Raw genomic sequence first — 23,477 nt, forward strand, 5'->3', positions numbered from 1 at the left:
GAAGGAAAGAGGAGGAGGGACATTCACTGTGCATTGTGTCAAATCTGGAGCGAGGCCATGTGGAATCCTTGTCCCGGTCCTGCTTCAATCAACAAGGGCATCCAGCGTAAAATTTTACAAAACCAAACATGCACACCACAAGTCAGATTTCCATACCAAATTGGTCGAGGCCTGGATTAACAACAGCGTCCATCCGCGGTGTTGTCCAGCAGACTGAGAAGATGTCCGAGAGGAAAGTTATGAGTGTAGAAGTGAGGGTGGGGACTTTGGATGTGAGCAGTGTGACTGGTAAAGGGACAGAGTTGGCTGATGTGACGGAGAGGAGAAAGAGCAGGTGGAAGAGAAATGAGGCTGAGGCTACTGGACGGGGATTCAAACTGCAGCGGCCAAAATACGATGATAAAATATACTTTGTTCATGCAGCTCCTCCTAAACTGGTTGGGTTTTGGTGAAACCTCACACAGTGGAGCAGCACAACATATCATTTGGTGCATGAAGGGAAATAACTGAAGTCTCAATCATTTTTATTTTTTGAGCTTGCTCACAGATCTCAGGTTGTTATTTTACATTCTTTTGAAGAAGAATCTGATAGTAGTCTGAAGGTGCTGAGATAAAGAAGCAAAACAGACACATTCAAAAGCACATAAACGTGGCCAATCAGACCTGAATGGAAATAAGCCAGTTTAATCATTTTTCAGACTGTAAAAGTGAATTAAATGATGTACTCAAAGGAAGCTGTACTCGTACTGGTGCATACACTAATTTAATTAAAGCAATTGCCCTTCCGTTTTATTTTATTTTTTATTTTTTTAATGCTATGCCAAACAAAAGTTTCTCGTTTCATCATTAATATCATCAGTGTTGCCACTGTTACTTTAGTTACTGTAACTAATTAAGTAGTAATCTAACTTGGGTTCTTTTAAAAATGAGTAATCAGTAAAGTAATTAACTTTTTCAAGGAGTAATTGGGAATCAGATTACTTTTTCAAAGTAACTGTGGCAACACTGAATATGACACACTGTAAAATTCCAACTACACCTTCATTTCAAGCTTCTTTGCTTCCTGCTTGTAATGTTTAAAGTGTGTATTTCCTTTATACATTTTTTTTTTTTTTTACACTTTTTCAAAATACTTGGTGCATTGATGTTCAACTCTTGTCCCTGTCTCCTCCCAGATCACAGAGATGGGTAAGGATTCTCTCCCTGCCTGGCTGCGCTGGGACGCCAGCAGCAGAATCCTCCAGGGTCTGCCTTTGGAGGAGGACAAGGGTGTCCATTACATCTCTGTGTCCATCTCTAATTACACAAAGTCCTCCTCGTCTTCTGAAGTGTTCTCCATCGAGGTGCACCCTGAAGATCATTTGGACCCAGATTCAGTCCAGCTGGTGACCAACCAAGTCCCCACTGACAGCGAGGCCCAACTGTTCATGTGCAACAATGAGGAACCAGTCACAGTTCTGACAGTGATCCTGGATGCAGATTTGACCAAAATGAGTGCCGAGCAGAGAGTGAAGCTGCTGGACAACATGAGGGGCTTCTCTGGGGTGGGGCTCCAGCATATGAGGATGCTCCCAGTGGTTAACAATAGATTGTTTGACATGTCTGCATTCATGGCTGGACCTGGGAATGCTAAAAAAGTGAGTGCGTAGTCGTGTCAGTGTGTAAAACGTTGCTGATAAAAGAAGTAACATGGCAGACAAAATTAACTTTCTTTTTTTAAATGTCTCTAGGTGGTGGAGAATGGTGCTCTATTATCCTGGAAGCTTGGTTGTTCTTTGGACCAGACAACCGTTCCAAATATCAACAGTGTTCAGAACCCTGCAAAAGAAGGCACCATGTCAGTTAAATTGGGCTATCCTGTTGTGGGCTGGCATATTGCCAACAAGAAACCCCACTTACCTAAGCGGGTGAGGCGTCAAATAAACAACACCCCGACACCTGTTCTGACCACACTTCCTCCAACAACTCTGGTAGAGCCTCCGGTGAGGATAATACCAACACTATCCTCCCCTTCTATTGCTGCTCCAACTGAAAGCTCTGCTCCCCCAGTGAGAGGCCCTGTTCCCCTGCCTGGAAAACCTACAATCAGAATCCGTGACTCTATTGCCCATACTCCAACCCTGGGACATCCTCAACCTACAAAGGTGATGGAGACTACAAGCACCATTGCCATCCAGCCAACCATGACCAGACCTATATATGTGGAAGCTACTGCCACTCCACCCTCACCTACCAGAAGACCTACCAGGAAACCAAAAAAGCCCAAAACTACACCATTTCCAAGAGAACCGAAGACATCCACAGCCAAGCCACCCAGACGTACCACACCTTCACCAGGCATCATCCCAGATCCATACAATGAGAAACCTGTTTTGCGTAATCCCATTGACCAGGTCAATGCATTGGTGGGTACCTATTTCGAGGTGAAGATTCCATCTGACACATTTTTTGACAAAGAGGATGGAACAACAGATAAACTGCGTCTTACCTTGAGACAGAACCAAAATGAAGTGGTTGGAGATGCCTCTTGGATTCAGTTTAACACCACAAGCCAACTTCTCTATGGTGTGCCTGATGTCCAGCATGTGGGGAAACATGAATACTTCATGCAGGCTACTGACAAAGGTGGCTTGAATGCCATAGATGCTTTTGAGGTCCGTGTAAATCGATGGCCCATCAACGATAAAACTCCTGTGATCTTCACAGCCCGATTTGAAGGCGAGCCACGTTCAGTAACAAATGACATTCACAAAAAGATCCTTCTAGTCAAGAAGCTGGCATATGCCCTTGGGGACCGCAACAGCAGTACAGTGAGTATAAGAAACATCACCAAGGGCTCCATTATGGTGGAGTGGACAAACACCAGCCTCCAGCAGCACCCATGTCCCAAAGAACAGATCACAGTCATGAGCCGGACACTTGGCAATGCCGATGGAAGGCCCTCACAGACTTTCAGGTACTCAATGGAGCCTGAATTCAGACCGATTGATGTTAAAGCTAAAGGAAGGGCAAGTTGCAGAACATATTCCTTCATCCCACCAGGCGAAATAGATATTCCAGAGCCTGCTGCAGTCACACCAGCATTGGGAACAGGTCGGCAGAGCACAGATGATGTCTATCTCCACACGGTCATTCCAGCTGTGGTAGTGGCAGCGATCTTGTTAATTGCAGGTATAATTGCAATGATCTGCTACAGGAAGAAACGGAAAGGTAAACTGACCATTGAAGACCAGGCTACCTTTATCAAAAAGGGTGTGCCGATTATCTTTGCTGATGAACTTGATGACTCTAAGCCACCTCCATCGTCCAGTATGCCCTTGATTCTCCAGGAAGAGAAGCCCCCACTTCCACCCCCTGAATATCCCAACATGGCCACGCCAGAGACAACTCCCCTTAACCAAGAGATGCTGGGGGAATACACAGCTTTGCGGGATGAAGATCCCAATGCACCTCCCTACCAGCCACCACCTCCCTTTACTACCCCCATGGAGGGCAAGGGTTCCCGTCCCAAGAACATGACTCCCTACAGATCTCCACCTCCCTATGTTCCACCTTAAAACTTGTTTATCCCTCCCCTGATTGGGTGGAGGGAGAGGATCCCTGAGGAACAGAGATGGTTTCCATTCTGGTGTTTGTCTGGACATTTACTTGGAGGGATGCAAAGAGGTGCTAAAGTACAAAACTGTTATCGGGGACTTTGGTTGGGGGGGGGGGGGGGTGGTATGGGAGTAAAGAGTCAGTTGGGGTTTTGCAGTAGAGAGGCGGTATAATGAGTTGAAACAGCTGGGAAGGACTACTATTTTAACAGTAGCCCAGCTACTACAGTGGCCTAAGACAACTTCTCGTCATGTTGGTTTGTTCGTCGGCCGGTTGGTCAAAGCAGCAATTTGGGAGATGTGCTCTCTTCCCAGCATTTCATTTTTCTCTGCCAATTTGAATACAGGCTTTTAGTTTTCATCTTATCCCACAATTTTTGCTTTTTTTTTTCTTTTTTTTTTAGACTCAGTTGTTTACCGAACAATACTTCTTTTATCCAGTTTTTAATGCCAGAAGATGGCAAACTGCTATCAGACCACTGCAGGCAACACGTCATGATTGAAATACGGCGTGAGATTCTCTAAATATGAAACGGAGAAAACCTTCAGGAGGATCTCAAATCACCCTGCCAGACACCACAAGAAAATCAGAAGCCTGTATGCGTGAATGAGTGTGTGTGTGTGTGTGTTTTCTCAGATTCAATATGGTTTGCCTTTTAACACTACTTGTCTGTTTCTATCCTTACAGTGTCTAGTAAAGGTAAGCCTGAAGATTTAGAGATGTTTGTTTCATTTGGCCGTTTTATTTTTACGATGGTGGGAGGAATGTGTCAAGAGGCAAGTAGATTCAAATATTAGTTGTCCCAGTTGTGTTCATCTACTCAGTGACAGGCTCAGCTTGGAAACTTAATGGTGATATGACCTCACATGGATTTTCAGTGCACAATATTTATTTTAACATTGCTATTGAGTCACAGAAGTTCATTTCCACACTGTGAAACTATGTTTACTTGTCAGTAACAGAGTTTCATTGATGCATATTTTTTTGTTGTTGTTTTGGGGTTGTTTTTTTTTCCCCACCTCTTTGTTTTTGTGCATGTAATATCATCATGATAAGGGGGAAATGTAAGATAAACTCTACAGATTATTTTGGCCCTGAGATAATTATTTTTTTACATAATGAGGCATTTCACACAGTCTGAAACATAATGTACCATGGAGACGATCCCAGGTGGGATTGTACCGGTAGTCCCATTTTCAGAGGTCACAGAGTAGAAAATCATGGCAAGAATAGTGATTTGAAAAGGAAAAAAAGAACCTTGAAATTCCACTAATTAGCTAATTTGAAGGGAAGCAGCCAGTGGAAGGTTTTTTTTTTTGTTTGTTTTTTTGATACAGCCACAAATTGATTATTAAAATAATGATTGGTTAATGATTAGTCTTCTGTGATTTGTAAGATTTTTAGCCTAGATGTTCAATCATGATTCAGTTATGTACACTTTTTATTTTTTTCATAGGTCATATATTTCACGTTTTATTTTTCGTGTGTTTGCATATCAAAGTGTATCTACCATTATACAAAGAGGGACTGACCCATATTTTATGTACTCGGATTTTATTTTTAATGTCCTTTTGTTTGCTGATGACTTAACTGAAGGTGACCCTTTGCAATAATAATGTAAGACTTGGATCACTCGGTGACCCGTCAGTGTGGGCTCAAGCAAGTGACTCGTCATTAAGTAAACTGTTGGTTTTTGCAGGATGCCAAGGCTTTTTTTTTCTCCTCCCCTTTTCCCTTTTTTTTTTTTTTTTTTTTTTTTTTTTGTTTTGTTTTGTTTTTTTGCTTTTAAAGTGTGCATTGTCATAATAAAACCAACTGGTACGATAAAAGTCCAACCCTTCTTCATTCATGTGTCTGACTGCATTTGTCCGAGCTGGTTCTGTTGGGAATTCTATGGAATGTCCGTTCAGACCCCGCAGTCAAAACCAGACTGATGTGTATGGATGAGGTTTTCAGTCACTGTCACTTTTTTTTTTACTGCTCCCACTTAGCCTTGAATTGATAAATCAGTCTGTCTGAAGTCCACAAGAGGTTTTACCTCTCTCAATAGCTTGCTGCCTGGCAACCATCTACTGTCTTTTCTGTTCATTTTGTACTAAATTATCCTCCTATTGAGTTACTAGTTGGACAAATCAGTTTGAAAGCTCTGCCCATTAAAAAGGCTACGCTCTGAAAACACTCAGCTCGCTCAGTCTTTCCACACATTGCATATAGATAATTTTGCATTGATCACTTGGAATATTGATTAGATGCAAACAGTTTGCCTGCTGTACAGCACCCCATAATAATTCATGAATTCAATTTGGAAGTCAGGGAAGCAGTGATGAAATCGTTTCCAAGACATCAGTTGTTGCTGAAATGGATCTTTGGGATGACAAAGGTTATTGCATGAATGATACTAAGATTGTTGAATATGGGCTCTAATAATTAACCAGGTTCTTGTTGCAGTATTTTTGAAATTAAAAATGGTCATATCAGTTTAGCAGTGAAGGGAGATGAAGCTTTGGTTTTGGTGTGCAAGAAATGCCAACCAGAGCATTTTTCAAGACCAGAATTATTTGATAAATACGTTGGAGTAATTGGATTTAAAGCACGAGCGGCTCACCCACATTTAAACACACAAACACACACAAAGTGACAGTGAACCAGGTGAAGTAAAGTCAAGTTTTCCTGACAACTGCATAAGTCCAGCTACAAGTCCAAATATACTTTGTGACAAAGCTGCACTCAGCGGGTGCACTTTGAGAATGTTTTGGGTATAAGTCAAAATTACCACCTCGGCCCTTTTTATTATTACTGTCATACTGCACCAACTGACATCCCATCGATCGACTGGAGATGCCTGTTAAGTCCGTGACAAAGTTAGCCATTCGCCTGTCTAGCTTCCGCGTAAAATCGACTATTTATTTTTTTTATTGTTTATTTGATGAGGACAATGCACATTAATGAACACTTTGTACATTTTCATGCCTTAGTGTAAATATGCCAGATTTAGCTAAAAGCTACTTTCCATCTGTAGTCCTCAGACACACAACAACAAACAATTACAATAAATAAAACAAAACATGAGATTATGTACAATACTCCAATGTACTCCGTCAAGCATCCGTCATAAGTTTCAAAGTTGGGCACATGTCCCTTTTCAGTGACGTACTTGTGAAACAGGTTGGCTGCTGACTGTATTTCTGCAGATGTTTGAATCTTTTTTGTGTAAAATTTGTTTTAAGTCAGCATCGCTAACAGACGCAAACCTGTCTTCTGCCATCTTGTCAACAAACTGACTGCCAAAGTAGGCGTTGTATCGCATTATCTGGCCATTATCGATAAAAGGTGTAGCTCGATTAGCTAGCACTACGTTGCACGCAAGGTGTACTCGTTTCGCACGCGCCGGCATGTGGTACAGCTCAGAAAGTGGAGAATGGGCCAATCAGAAGTTGGCAAAATCCCATACCATATAACAACACCAAATGTCAACATGTGTCAGCCGAAGGTGCTGCATACAAACATGTTTTAAACCTTACCGCATTGAAAGCCCCCGTCTCCCCCATTTAAGTTTTAGTGGAATTACTTATTTATTTTTTTTGTCTTTTTCAAGGTTGTTCTTCTTGTTGTATTCACGTGTCTGAGTGCCTCAAGAGGGTACGGGTTGGATACACAATTACTGCCAAATATTACGTTTGTCGGACAGCCCATTTCAGTAACGTCTGATTTCATCACAAATACGAAATCATAAATAATTCACTCTTTTGTGTCTGTTTTGGGGTTGTACAAATCTTTTTCTCGTTTATTAAATGTTTCTCGTCAGCTGGCCAAATCTCATGTCATCTCCTGCCCCAGCAGATTGCAAGAGGCGATGTAAAACGTGGACATTTTTCAATGAAAACCACCCAAAAAATATAATTTACTTCACTAAAATTTTCCTGTCAGCCTCACAAACTGTGAACCTGAATCTTCACAAAGCTCGCCCTTGTTCCAGAACACTTCCTGTTTTTTGCAGAAGTCTTTCAAAATAATAGTACATTTCAACTTAATATTACCAGGACACACTGACATCACAGGTCACATGCAGGAAAGACAAGAAAAATATTGTGAAAACTTTGCATTTTTAAGATGTGTTGGGGTCAATAAATTATTTTAGGATGGGCGTTTATTAAACTTTGATAATACAATATAAATTGTCAGGTGGGTGTTTAACCAACTTTATTCAGAAAAGGGGGTAGGCTGATGCTCGTCCTGGGACAGTCCAGTGTGCTAATACAGTACACATATACTCAACAAAAATATAAACGCAACACTTTTGGTTTTGCTCCCATTTTGTATGAGATGAACTCAAAGATCTAAAACTTTTTCCACATACACAATATCACCATTTCCCTCAAATATTGTTCACAAACCAGTCTAAATCTGTGATAGTGAGCACTTCTCCTTTGCTGAGATAATCCATCCCACCTCACAGGTGTGCCATACCAAGATGCTGATTAGACACCATGATTAGTGCACAGGTGTGCCTTAGACTGCCCACAATAAAAGGCCACTCTGAAAGGTGCAGTTTTGTTTTATTGGGGGGGATACCAGTCAGTATCTGGTGGGACCACCATTTGCCTCATGCAGTGCAACACATCTCCTTCGCATCATCCGTGAAGAGAACACCTCTCCAACGTGCCAAATGCCAGCGAATGTGAGCATTTGCCCACTCAAGTCGGTTACGACGACGAACTGGAGTCAGGTCGAGACCCCGATGAGGACGACGAGCATGCAGATGAGCTTCCCTGAGACGGTTTCTGACAGTTTGTGCAGAAATTCTTTGGTTATGCAAACTGATTGTTCCAGCAGCTGTCCGAGTGGCTGGTCTCAGATGATCTTGGAGGTGAACATGCTGGATGTGGAGGTCCTGGGCTGGTGTGGTTACATGTGGTCTGCGGTTGTGAGGCTGGTTGGATGTACTGCCAAATTCTCTGAAACGACTTTGGAGACGACTTATGGTAGAGAAATGAACATTCAATACACAAGCAACAGCTCTGGTTGACATTCCTGCTGTCAGCATGCCAATTGCACGCTCCCTCAAATCTTGCGACATCTGCGGCATTGTGCTGTGTGATAAAACTGCACCTTTCAGAGTGGCCTTTTATTGAGGGCAGTCTAAGGCACACCTGTGCACTAATCATGGTGTCTAAGCAGCATCTTGGTATGGCACACCTGTGAGGTGGGATGGCCTCTACTGGTGGTTGGCTCTCACTGCGGTATTGTATCACTTCCTGTTCCGGAGCACAGCGGTGTTTTTCTGTATCTGTTAGCTGTTTAATCTGCGCAGTTAGATTGATCTAGTTATCTAGATTACGATTTGTTTCCCAGTGTAATCTTTACGTGCCTTAACTAAAGCACTCATTCTGCTGAATCACCTCTAAATTATTTACACATTATTCACTTTGCGTGTTTTTAGGAATCCGCTAGCTTAGCGTAGCTACTAGCTCTTAGCCGATTTAGCATGGCGGCTTCTCCTGTCTCTCCCGCACTTTTCTGCTCTGGGTGTGAAATGTTTAGTTATTCCTCGGCCTCCTTTAGCAGTAATGGTACTTGTAATAAGTGTAGCTTATTCGTAGCTTTGGAGGCCAGGCTGGGCGAATTGGAGACTCGGCTCCGCACCGTGGAAAATTCTACAGCTAGCCAGGCCCCTGTAGTCGGTGCGGACCAAGGTAGCTTAGCCGCCGTTAGTTCCCCCCTGGCAGATCCCGAGCAGCCGGGAAAGCAGGCTGACTGGGTGACTGTGAGGAGGAAGCGTAGCCCTAAACAGAAGCCCCGTGTACACCGCCAACCCGTTCACATTTCTAACCGTTTTTCCCCACTCGACGACACACCCGCCGAGGATCAAACTCTGGTTATTGGCGACTGTTTTGAGAAATGTGAAGTTAGCGACACCAGCAACCATAGTCAATTGTCTTCCGGGGGCCAGAGCAGGCGACATTGAAGGAAATTTGAAACTGCTGGTTAAGGCTAAGCGTAAATTTGGTAAGATTGTAATTCACGTCGGCAGTAATGACACTCGGTTACGCCAATCGGAGGTCACTAAAATTAACATTAAATCGGTCTGTAACTTTGCAAAAACAATGTCGGACTCTGTAGTTTTCTCTGGGCCCCTCCCCAATCAGACCGGGAGTGACATGTTTAGCCGCATGTTCTCCTTGAATTGCTGGCTGTCTGAGTGGTGTCCAAAAAATGAGGTGGGCTTCATAGATAATTGGCAAAGCTTCTGGGGAAAACCTGGTCTTGTTAGGAGAGACGGCATCCATCCCACTTTGGATGGAGCAGCTCTCATTTCTAGAAATCTGGCTAATTTTCTTAAATCCTCCAAACCGTGACTATCCAGGGTTGGGACCAGGAAGCAGAGTTGTAGTCTTACACACCTCTCTGCAGCTTCTCCCCCCCTGCCATCCCCTCATTACCCCATCCCCGTAGAGACGGTGCCTGCTCCCAGACTACCAATAACCAGCAAAAATCTATTTAAGCATAAAAATTCAAAAAGAAAAAATAATATAGCACCTTCTACTGCACCACAGACTAAAACAGTTAAATGTGGTCTATTAAACATTAGGTCTCTCTCTTCTAAGTCCCTGTTGGTAAATGATATAATAATTGATCAACATATTGATTTATTCTGCCTAACAGAAACCTGGTTACAGCAGGATGAATATGTTAGTTTAAATGAGTCAACACCCCCGAGTCACACTAACTGTCAGAATGCTCGTAGCACGGGCCGGGGCGGTGGATTAGCAGCAATCTTCCATTCCAGCTTATTAATTAATCAAAAACCCAGACAGAGCTTTAATTCATTTGAAAGCTTGTCTCTTAGTCTTGTCCATCCAAATTGGAAGTCCCAAAAACCAGTTTTATTTGTTATTATCTATCGTCCACCTGGTCGTTACTGTGAGTTTCTCTGTGAATTTTCAGACCTTTTGTCTGACTTAGTGCTTAGCTCAGATAAGATAATTATAGTGGGCGATTTTAACATCCACACAGATGCTGAGAATGACAGCCTCAACACTGCATTTAATCTATTATTAGACTCTATTGGCTTTGCTCAAAAAGTAAATGAGTCCACCCACCACTTTAATCATATCTTAGATCTTGTTCTGACTTATGGTATGGAAATAGAAGACTTAACAGTATTCCCTGAAAACTCCCTTCTGTCTGATCATTTTTTAATAACATTTACATTTACTCTGATGGACTACCCAGCAGTAGGGAATAAGTTTCATTACACTAGAAGTCTTTCAGAAAGCGCTGTAACTAGGTTTAAGGATATGATTCCTTCTTTGTGTTCTCTAATGCCATGTGGCAACACGGTGCAGAGTGGCTACCTAAACTCTGTAAGGGAGATAGAGTATCTCGTCAATAGTTTTACATCCTCATTGAAGACAACTTTGGATGCTGTAGCTCCTCTGAAAAAGAGAGCTTTAAATCAGAAGTGTCTGACTCCATGGTATAACTCTCAAACTCGTAGCTTAAAGCAGATAACCCGTAAGTTGGAGAGGAAATGGCGTCTCACTAATTTAGAAGATCTTCACTTAGCCTGGAAAAAGAGTCTGTTGCTCTATAAAAAAGCCCTCCGTAAAGCTAGGACATCTTTCTACTCATCACTAATTGAAGAAAATAAGAACAACCCCAGGTTTCTTTTCAGCACTGTAGCCAGGCTGACAAAGAGTCAGAGCTCTATTGAGCTGAGTATTCCATTATCTTTAACTAGTAATGAGTTCATGACTTTCTTTGCTAACAAAATTTTAACTATTAGAGAAAAAATTACTCATAACCATCCCAAAGACGTATCGTTATCTTTGGCTGCTTTCAGTGATGCCGGTATTTGGTTAGACTCTTTCTCTCCGATTGTTCTGTCTGAGTTATTTTCATTAGTTACTTCATCCAAACCATCAACATGTTTATTAGACCCCATTCCTACCAGGCTGCTCAAGGAAGCCCTACCATTATTTAATGCTTCGATCTTAAATATGATCAATCTATCTTTGTTAGTTGGCTATGTACCACAGGCTTTTAAGGTGGCAGTAATTAAACCATTACTTAAAAAGCCATCACTTGACCCAGCTATCTTAGCTAATTATAGGCCAATCTCCAACCTTCCTTTTCTCTCAAAAATTCTTGAAAGGGTAGTTGTAAAACAGCTAACTGATCATCTGCAGAGGAATGGTCTATTTGAAGAGTTTCAGTCAGGTTTTAGAATTCATCATAGTACAGAAACAGCATTAGTGAAGGTTACAAATGATCTTCTTATGGCCTCGGACAGTGGACTCATCTCTGTGCTTGTTCTGTTAGACCTCAGTGCTGCTTTTGATACTGTTGACCATAAAATTTTATTACAGAGATTAGAGCATGCCATAGGTATTAAAGGCACTGCGCTGCGGTGGTTTGAATCATATTTGTCTAATAGATTACAATTTGTTCATGTAAATGGGGAATCTTCTTCACAGACTAAAGTTAATTATGGAGTTCCACAAGGTTCTGTGCTAGGACCAATTTTATTCACTTTATATATGCTTCCCTTAGGCAGTATTATTAGACGGTATTGCTTAAATTTTCATTGTTACGCAGATGATGCCCAGCTTTATCTATCCATGAAGCCAGAGGACACACACCAATTGGCTAAACTGCAGGATTGTCTTACAGACATAAAGACATGGATGACCTCTAATTTCCTGCTTTTAAACTCAGATAAAACTGAAGTTATTGTTCTTGGCCCCACAAATCTTAGAAACATGGTGTCTAACCAGATCCTTACTCTGGATGGCATTACCCTGACCTCTAGTAATACTGTGAGAAATCTTGGAGTCATTTTTGATCAGGATATGTCATTCAAAGCGCATATTAAACAAATATGTAGGACTGCTTTTTTGCATTTACGCAATATCTCTAAAATCAGAAAGGTCTTGTCTCAGAGTGATGCTGAAAAACTAATTCATGCATTTATTTCCTCTAGGCTGGACTATTGTAATTCATTATTATCAGGTTGTCCTAAAAGTTCCCTAAAAAGCCTTCAGTTAATTCAAAATGCTGCAGCTAGAGTGCTGACGGGGACTAGAAGGAGAGAGCATATCTCACCCATATTGGCCTCTCTTCATTGGCTTCCTGTTAATTCTAGAATAGAATTTAAAATTCTTCTTCTTACTTATAAGGTTTTGAATAATCAGGTCCCATCTTATCTTAGGGACCTCGTAGTACCATATCACCCCAATAGAGCGCTTCGCTCTCAGACTACGGGCTTACTTGTAGTTTCTAGGGTTTGTAGGAGTAGAATGGGAGGCAGAGCCTTCAGCTTTCAGGCTCCTCTCCTGTGGAACCAGCTCCCAATTCGGATCAGGGAGACGGACACCCTCTCTACTTTTAAGATTAGGCTTAAAACTTTCCTTTTTGCTAAAGCTTATAGTTAGGGCTGGATCAGGTGACCCTGAACCATCCCTTAGTTATGCTGCTATAGACGTAGACTGCTGGGGGGTTCCCATGATGCACTGTTTCTTTCTCTTTTTGCTCTGTATGCACCACTCTGCATTTAATCATTAGTGATCGATCTCTGCTCCCCTCCACAGCATGTCTTTTTCCTGGTTCTCTCCCTCAGCCCCAACCAGTCCCAGCAGAAGACTGCCCCTCCCTGAGCCTGGTTCTGCTGGAGGTTTCTTCCTGTTAAAAGGGAGTTTTTCCTTCCCACTGTAGCCAAGTGCTTGCTCACAGGGGGTCGTTTTGACCGTTGGGGTTTTACATCATTATTGTATGGCCTTGCCTTACAATATAAAGCGCCTTGGGGCAACTGTTTGTTGTGATTTGGCGCTATATAAAAAAAAAATTGATTGATTGATTGATTGATTATCTCAGCAAAGGAGAAGTGCTCACTATCACAGATTTAGACTGGCTTGTGAACAATATTTGAGAGAAATGGTGATATTGTGTATGTGGAAAAAGTTTTAGATCTTTGAGTCCATCTCATACAAAATGGGAGCAAAACCAAAAGTGTTGCGTTTATATTTTTGTTGTACATACATGGGCAAAATTGTTGGTACCTCTGTATTTTATGTACACATTTTAATATATGGTCAGAAATAAAACCAAACAAATAAAATACTTTTTTTTAAATGTCCAAACTTATGAATTACAGTAAATAATCTCTTTTCCATCCAGTTTTCTTTAGACAAATCAGTGGATTGATACATGAACATTTCCAAGTCACAATTTGGACTTGGAAATTTCTTTACTTGTCTCAAGAAGGAGATAAGTGAGGTAAGACACCCAAACAACCTGGAAGTAGTTATAGGCTTCTGTGGCTGCGACTGGAGAAATTGCACCGAGTGCAAGTTTTAAATTACGAATCACCAGTTAACCAACTTCCTGGTGGAGTGGCACAGAGAAGGCTTTTCTTAAAAACAAAAAAAAAAAGTGGAATTTTGGCTACAGTTTACCAGAAGGTACAAGAGAGATGCAAGCCTAGATTTGATCTGTTTTGTATGAAAATCCTCATCTGCTCCACGTCATGATAAGGCTGTGAAAAAAGTTGTACTATGCACATTTTCTCCAGGTACAGCCACAGAAACCTGTAACTTGGTTACGTTAGGGTTGTCTGGGTGTCTTGGTGGCTTCCCTCACTTGTCTTCTTCTAGCAGTCACTCACCTTTTGAGAATTGCCTCCAGAGATTTACCACATAGTACCATACTGTTGGTATTTCTTAAAAATGGAAGGAAATGACATCCAAGAGACTTGGAAATGTTAATGTATCCATCCCCTGACTTGTTTCAAGAAAATTGGCTGTAAAAGTGATAATTTACTGTAAAAAAAAAAAAAAAATAATCAAAATGGTCCCAATAACTGTCCAGCATACATTTTATGGAAGGATTTTTTTGTTTCACTTCATGAAAGCATTTTTTCTTGTTACCCAAAAATATTTTGATTAACCAAGTTGCTTTATTTGCATTTATTTGACCATATATTAAAATGTGTACATATAGTGCTATCAACAATTTGTCCATGTGTGTATGACGTGTGTTAAGTGGGATTAATGAATGAGTTCTGACTCACTTGCACACAGCATCATATGTTTAACGTTGCCAATCACATTTTAACACAAACATATTTGCGCACGTGGCTCACAGTCTGTGTCCATTTACAAACGTTGTTTAGGTCCTGTTTTGTGTCCACAACAAATATATAAATATAAATGAGGCCCCAGGTCTCTGAACACTTGTAAACAAGTGAACTCGTCTTCTAACGCGCTTTGTGGCTTTGCATGTACTTTAATTAAATCTTGAGCGTGATTGGCCGAGGTGTTAACGAGGCTCTGAGGTTGCCTTTCACAAAGTCTAATCAGTCACCTTCAGAGTCTGAGGCAAACTCGATCCATCACGGCACAGATGCCCAACATGATTTGTTGTGCCATTTTGTCAGATTCCTGTCGGTAAAATGTTTGACAAATCGAGCTCCGTGTTGAGGTAAAGTGACGTTTGCAGACATGTTGACAGAGGCTCCATTAGAATTCAGGACGTTGAGGATTCTGAGGTCAGGGTGCGTGTGTGTTTACAAAAGACAGAATAGCACAGCATCTCAGAATAGAATCTGCAGAAGACGTGACTATAAAGTCCATGTTCACTGGATTCTGAATCCTTAGTCATCCTATTCTTAGATATCTGATGAATATTTGTTTATTGAGGAGGGATACAATCGTGTGAAGTCACATTTATCTGGTTTTACATTAAATATCGACTTGATTCTGATGTGTTTTGTCTGTTTTTTGGCAATACTGCATCATTGACAACTGGAAACTGGGGTACAGTAGGAATAATATCAATCAATCAATCAATTTTTTTATATAGCGCCAAATCACAACAAACAGTTGCCCCAAGGCGCTTTATATTGTAAGGCAAGGCCATACAATAATTATGTAAAACCCCAACGGTCAAAACGACCCCCTGTGAGCAAGCACTTGGCTACAGTGGGAAGGAAAAACTCCCTTTTAACAGGAAGAAACCTCCAGCAGAACCAGGCTCAGGGAGGGGCAGTCTTCTGCTGGGACTGGTTGGGGCTGAGGGAGAGAACCAAGAAAAAGACATGCTGTGGAGGGGAGCAGAGATCGATCACTAATGATTAAATGCAGAGTGGTGCATACAGAGCAAAAAGAGAAAGAAACAGTGCATCATGGGAACCCCCCAGCAGTCTACGTCTATAGCAGCATAACTAAGGGATGGTCCAGCCCTAACTATAAGCTTTAGCAAAAAGGAAAGTTTTAAGCCTAATCTTAAAAGTAGAGAGGGTGTCTGTCTCCCTGATCTGAATTGGGAGCTGGTTCCACAGGAGAGGAGCCTGAAAGCTGAAGGCTCTGCCTCCCATTCTACTCTTACAAACCCTAGGAACTACAAGTAAGCCTGCAGTCTGAGAGCGAAGCGCTCTATTGGGGTGATATGGTACTACGAGGTCCCTAAGATAAGATGGGACCTGATTATTCAAAACCTTATAAGTAAGAAGAAGAATTTTAAATTCTATTCTAGAATTAACAGGAAGCCAATGAAGAGAGGCCAATATGGGTGAGATATGCTCTCTCCTTCTAGTCCCCGTCAGTACTCTAGCTGCAGCATTTTGAATTAACTGAAGGCTTTTTAGGGAACTTTTAGGACAACCTGATAATAATGAATTACAATAGTCCAGCCTAGAGGAAATAAATGCATGAATTAGTTTTCAGCATCACTCTGAGACAAGACCTTTCTGATTTTAGAGATATTGCGTAAATGCAAAAAAGCAGTCCTACATATTTGTTTAATATGCGCTTTGAATGACATATCCTGATCAAAAATGACTCCAAGATTTCTCACAGTATTACTAGAGGTCAGGGTAATGCCATCCAGAGTAAGGATCTGGTTAGACACCATGTTTCTAAGATTTGTGGGGCCAAGTACAATAACTTCAGTTTTATCTGAGTTTAAAAGCAGGAAATTAGAGGTCATCCATGTCTTTATGTCTGTAAGACAATCCTGCAGTTTAGCTAATTGGTGTGTGTCCTCTGGCTTCATGGATAGATAAAGCTGGGTATCATCTGCGTAACAATGAAAATTTAAGCAATACCGTCTAATACTGCCTAAGGGAAGCATGTATAAAGTAAATAAAATTGGTCCTAGCACAGAACCTTGTGGAACTCCATAATTAACTTTAGTCTGTGAAGAAGATTCCCCATTTACATGAACAAATTGTAATCTATTAGACAAATATGATTCAAACCACCGCAGCGCAGTGCCTTTAATACCTATGGCATGCTCTAATCTCTGTAATAAAATTTTATGGTCAACAGTATCAAAAGCAGCACTGAGGTCTAACAGAACAAGCACAGAGATGAGTCCACTGTCCGAGGCCATAAGAAGATCATTTGTAACCTTCACTAATGCTGTTTCTGTACTATGATGAATTCTTAAACCTGACTGAAACTCTTCAAATAGACCATTCCTCTGCAGATGATCAGTTAGCTGTTTTACAACTACCCTTTCAAGAATTTTTGAGAGAAAAGGAAGGTTGGAGATTGGCCTATAATTAGCTAAGATAGCTGGGTCAAGTGATGGCTTTTTAAGTAATGGTTTAATTACTGCCACCTTAAAAGCCTGTGGTACATAGCCAACTAACAAAGATAGATTGATCATATTTAAGATCGAAGCATTAAATAATGGTAGGGCTTCCTTGAGCAGCCTGGTAGGAATGGGGTCTAATAAACATGTTGATGGTTTGGATGAAGTAACTAATGAGAATAACTCAGACAGAACAATCGGAGAGAAAGAGTCTAACCAAATACCGGCATCACTGAAAGCAGCCAAAGATAACGATACGTCTTTGGGATGGTTATGAGTAATTTTTTCTCTAATAGTTAAAATTTTGTTAGCAAAGAAAGTCATGAAGTCATTACTAGTTAAAGTTAATGGAATACTCAGCTCAATAGAGCTCTGACTCTTTGTCAGCCTGGCTACAGTGCTGAAAAGAAACCTGGGGTTGTTCTTATTTTCTTCAATTAGTGATGAGTAGAAAGATGTCCTAGCTTTACGGAGGGCTTTTTTATAGAGCAACAGACTCTTTTTCCAGGCTAAGTGAAGATCTTCTAAATTAGTGAGACGCCATTTCCTCTCCAACTTACGGGTTATCTGCTTTAAGCTACGAGTTTGTGAGTTATACCACGGAGTCAGACACTTCTGATTTAAAGCTCTCTTTTTCAGAGGAGCTACAGCATCTAAAGTTGTCTTCAATGAGGATGTAAAACTATTGACGAGATACTCTATCTCCCTTACAGAGTTTAGGTAGCTACTCTGCACTGTGTTGGTATATGGCATTAGAGAACATAAAGAAGGAATCATATCCTTAAACCTAGTTACAGCGCTTTCTGAAAGACTTCTAGTGTAATGAAACTTATTCCCCACTGCTGGGTAGTCCATCAGAGTAAATGTAAATGTTATTAAGAAATGATCAGACAGAAGGGAGTTTTCAGGGAATACTGTTAAGTCTTCTATTTCCATACCATAAGTCAGAACAAGATCTAAGATATGATTAAAGTGGTGGGTGGACTCATTTACTTTTTGAGCAAAGCCAATAGAGTCTAATAATAGATTAAATGCAGTGTTGAGGCTGTCATTCTCAGCATCTGTGTGGATGTTAAAATCGCCCACTATAATTATCTTATCTGAGCTAAGCACTAAGTCAGACAAAAGGTCTGAAAATTCACAGAGAAACTCACAGTAACGACCAGGTGGACGATAGATAATAACAAATAAAACTGGTTTTTGGGACTTCCAATTTGGATGGACAAGACTAAGAGACAAGCTTTCAAATGAATTAAAGCTCTGTCTGGGTTTTGGATTAATTAATAAGCTGGAATGGAAGATTGCTGCTAATCCTCCACCCCGGCCCGTGCTACGAGCATTCTGACAGTTAGTGTGACTCGGGGGTGTTGACTCATTTAAACTAACATATTCATCCTGCTGTAACCAGGTTTCTGTTAGGCAGAATAAATCAATATGTTGATCAATTATATCATTTACCAACAGGGACTTAGAAGAGAGAGACCTAATGTTTAATAGACCATATTTAACTGTTTTAGTCTGTGGTGCAGTTGAAGGTGCTATATTATTTTTTCTTTTTGAATTTTTATGCTTAAATAGATTTTTGCTGGTTATTGGTATAATAGTAGTGCTATGTGACTAAAGATTAATCCAGGTTTTGAGAATATTTCTTATTGTTACATGGGAAACAAGGTACCAGTAGATTCTCACAAATCCAACAAGACCAAGCATTCATGATATGCACACTCTTAAGGCTATGAAATTGGGCTATTAGTAAAAAAAAAAAAAAAAAAAAAAAAGTAGAAAAGGGGGTGTTCACAATAATAGTAGTGTGGCATTCAGTCAGTGAGTTCGTCAATTTTGTGGAACAAACAGGTGTGAATCAGGTGTCCCCTATTTAAAGATGAAGCCAGCAGCTGTTGAACACGCTGAGGAAAATGGGACGTTCAAGACATTGTTCAGAAGAACAGAGAAGTTTGATTAAAAAGTTGATTGGAGAGGGGAAAACATATACGCAGGTGCAAAAAATTATAGGCTGTTCATCTACAATGATCTCCAATGCTTTAAAATGGACAAAAAAAAAAAAAGACGTGTGGAAGAAAATGGAAAACAACTCAGCTCCATGATGATCAAAGACAGTCTAGAGTTACCTGTAAGTGCTGTGACAGAAGACGCCTGTGTGAAGCTAATTTATTTGCAAGAATCCCCCGCAAAGTCCCTCTGTTAAATAAAAGATGTGCAGAAGAGGTTACAATTTGCCAAAGAACACATCAACTGGCCTAAAGAGAAATGGAGGAATATTTTTGTGGACTGATGAGAGTAAAATTGTTCTTTTTGGGTCCAAGGGCCGCTGACAGTTTGTGACACGACCCCCAAACTCTGAATTCAAGCCACAGTTCACAGTGAAGCATGGTGCAAGCATCATGATATGGGCATGTTTCTCCTACTATGGTGTTGGGCCTATATATCACATACCAGGTATCATGGATCAGTTTGGATATGTCAAGATACTTGAGGTCATGTTGCCTTATGCTGAAGAGGACATGCCCTTGAAATGGGTGTTTCAACAAGACAATGACCCCAAGCACACTAGTAAACGAGCAAAATCTTGGTTCCAAACCAACAAAATGAATGCCTTGCAGATGTGAAGAAATCATGAAGAACTGTGGTTATACAACTAAATACTAGTTTAGTGATTCACAGGATTGCTAAAAAAGCAGTTTGAACATAATAGTTTTGAGTTTGTAGCGTCAACAGCAGATGCTACTATTATTGTAAACACCCGCTTTTCTATTTTTTTTTTACTAATAGCCCAACTTCATAGCCTTAAGAGTGTGCATATCATGAATGCTTGGTCTTGTTGGATTTGTGAGAATCTACTGGTACCTTGTTTCCCATGTAACAATAAGAAATATTCTCAAAACCTGGATTAATCTTTAGTCATGTAGCACTACTATTATTCTGAACTCTACATACTGTACCTTCAGCAATGGAATAAAAATGTTCAGCAGCATTACTGCATTTGCTGAGTGACACAGGAGGGTGGACACATTCTTTCTAAAGTCTCACACTGTCAAACAGACAAAAGATGACCAAAGCTAAGGATCAGCTGTACTTATTTTATTTATGAAAGCAGACAAACACATGATCTCCATCCTAGATCAGGATTCTTTCAGTCCTACCATTTTTGGTCCCTGGATGCAGATAAGTCTGGTTAACCAGACTCTGGGGACATGCTCCAGAAGTGTTTGTAGCATGCTGTCAAGATAAGAGCCTAAATATACTCAACAAAAATATAAACGCAACACTTTTGGTTTTGCTCCCATTTTGTATGAGATGAACTCAAAGATCTAAAACTTTTTCCACATACACAATATCACCATTTCCCTCAAATATTGTTCACAACCAGTCTAAATCTGTGATAGTGAGCACTTCTCCTTTGCTGAGATAATCCATCCCACCTCACAGGTGTGCCATATCAAGATGCTGATTAGACACCATGATTAGTGCACAGGTTGCAAGGATCTGTATGCAATTCTTGGAAGCTGAAAATGTCCCAGTTCTTGCATGGCCGGCATACTCACCGGACATGTCACCCATTGAGCATGTTTGGGATGCTCCGGACTGGCGTATACGACAGCGTGTACCAGTTCCTGCCAATATCCAGCAACTTCGCACAGCCATTGAAGAGGAGAGGATCAACATTCCACAGGCCACAACCTGATCAACTCTATGTGAAGGAGATGTGTTGCACTGCATGAGGCAAATGGTGGTCACACCAGATACTGACTGGTATCTCCCCCCCCCCCCCCCCCAATAAAACAAAATTGCACCTTTCAGAGTGGCCTTTTATTGTGGGCAGTCTAAGGCACACCTGTGCACTAATCATGGTGCCTAATCAGCATGTTGATATGGCACACCTGTGAGGTGGGATGGATTATCTCAGCAAAGGAGAAGTGCTCACTATCACAGATTTAGACTGGTTTGTGAACAATATTTGAGGGAAATGGTGATATTGTGTATGTGGAAAAAGTTTTAGATCTTTGAGTTCATCTCATACAAAATGGGAGCAAAACCAAAAGTGTTGCGTTTATATTTTTGTTGAGTATATATATATATATGGGGAGATAATATGATAGCTGCTGCCATGATTTATGATTTAGCATGAAGAGCATTGTAATGTGCAAGTCATGATGGTTAGCGATTGCTAGCATTTAGCGCAGGTGCTATAAATACTATATGTAGTAAAACGACAAATATATGAAATTGAAGTTTTCAGGCTCCAGTGATGAAAGTATTCCAGAAAAACTGCTGTTTGTGACGAGGCTGTAAAACAGGTCCAACTCATGTTCAAGGGAAAAAAAAGCAGCATTTGAGACTGAAACATGACAAGATTTCATGACGTGGTTTCCAAAAGGAAAAGAGGATGGCGTGGTTTTAATAGAAGGTTGATGAGGAAAAAATGTAGGCAAAGAGAGCGAGAGACACTCTATTCAGACCCTTCTGCACAAGATAAAAGGTCAAGAACTCTGTGTGACAAGATGAGTGATTGAAAAGGTGTTTAAAGCAGAATTTGCTTCATTAAAATAACTGAGAATCAGATGAGTGTAACACTTTTAAGTGCCTCTGTCCGGCCACCATGAGATGACAGACAGATGTGGATGAGAAAGAAGCACAGACTGATTCAAGATGGACCACTAGTGTCCAATCTTGGTCCCAAAGCACGAGTCCACAGGTTAAAATATAACGCAGGCAATCGACCTTTAGAGTTCATCATCAGCTGTCACGTGGACTGCAATGTAACTTTTGCCACTTTTTTTGGCTTTTCGAGCTGTGGGATCCAAAGGGGAGCAGAGGGTTTCATCTGAGGAAACCTTCTGTGGTTGTGGAAAAATGTGACGTGCAAAAAAAACATTGAATTTATTTGGTTCATTCATCCATTTTCTATACCCGCTACCTCAAATTAAGGGCCACGGGGGTGCTGGAGCCTATCCCAGCAGTCACAGGGCATGGCGCGGGGTACATCCTAGACAAGATGCCAGTCTATCGCAGGCAGTGATGCCGGTTACTCTAATCTGACCACTTTTTTTTAGTAACGAGTAATCTAACGCGTTAATCTTTCCAAATCAGTAATCAGATTAAAGTTACTTCTCCATGTCACTGTGCGTTACTATTATTTTTCATTGTGGGTCAACAGCAGCATTAAACTTGGTCTGTGGGCAGGAGGTCGGGGTTCGACTGAACTGCCCACTTTCAGTGAGCTGTGAGCTTTTCATCCGCGTTTTTTTTGCAGCTGCTCGACTCGTCCTCACCTCTTAAAGCGCGGTGATCAGCACACCTGCACTGAGCTTTACAAAGACATTTTTATACTTTTTTCCTCCTTTATTTAGAATTCTGAGCTGAGCCGCTCTGTATCTGCACGTTAAAACAGCTGATCCTCCGCGACGCGTCAACAACTAACACTATTTTCCACTCAAATGCACCTAAACTCTCTTTCTGAGGACCACATGATGTGAAAACGCAATAAAACTTTCTTAAATGTAAATCTGGTCATGTTTTCTGCATAAATAAATGTAATCCATTCTTTGTGCTCAAACACCAAAGCAGGGGCGAATCCAGATGGAATGGGGGCGTGGGGCAAGGATGTGCCCCCTCACAACACCCCTAGATTAAAGGTCCAGTTTTGAAGCCGTTTTTTACTACAACTACTAATATTGCTTAAAATAATAATAATTTCGACAAGTAAAATGTTTAGAGAGAATTTAAATGTTAGAAAAATGCCAGTCAGTATCTGGTGTGACCACCATTTGCCTCATGCAGTGCAACACATCTCCTTCGCATAGAGTTGACCAGGTTGTCAATTGTGTCACCTGGGACATTTTCAGCTTCCAAGAATTGTGTACAGATCCTTGCAACATGGGGCCGTGCATTATCCTGCTGCAACATGAGGTGATGTTCTTGGATGTATGGCACAACAATGGGCCTCAGGATCTCGTCACGGTATCTCTGTGCATTCAAAATGCCATCAATAAAATGCACCTGTGTTCTTCGTCCATAACAGACGCCTGCCCATACCATAACCCCACCGCCACCATGGGCCACTTGATCCAAAACATTGACATCACAAAACCGCTCACCCACACGACGCCACACACGCTGTCTGCCATCTGCCCTGGACAGTGTGAACCGGGATTCATCCGTGAAGAGAACACCTCTCCAACGTGCCAAACGCCAGCGAATGTGAGCATTTGCCCACTCAAGTCGGTTACGACGACGAACTGGAGTCAGGTCGAGACCCCAGTGAGGAT

The 23,477-nt window shown here is 41.2% G+C and overlaps 1 protein-coding gene across 1 annotated transcript in view; it reads left to right on the forward strand.

The window, feature by feature from the left end:
* The window catches only part of dag1 (dystroglycan 1), a 65,371-nt gene extending 59,927 nt beyond the window's left edge, over nt 1-5,444 (forward strand). Inside the window, exons 2-3 of the mRNA XM_034165898.1 lie at nt 1,176-1,637; nt 1,731-5,444. Coding sequence (XP_034021789.1) covers nt 1,176-1,637; nt 1,731-3,557 — 2,289 coding nt within the window. The 3' untranslated portion in view covers nt 3,558-5,444. The remainder of the gene's footprint in view (nt 1-1,175; nt 1,638-1,730) is intronic.
* The last annotated feature ends 18,033 nt before the right edge of the window (nt 5,445-23,477 follow it).

Source organism: Thalassophryne amazonica, chromosome 3 (genome assembly GCF_902500255.1).
Source record: "Thalassophryne amazonica chromosome 3, fThaAma1.1, whole genome shotgun sequence".
NCBI lineage: Eukaryota > Metazoa > Chordata > Actinopteri > Batrachoidiformes > Batrachoididae > Thalassophryne > Thalassophryne amazonica.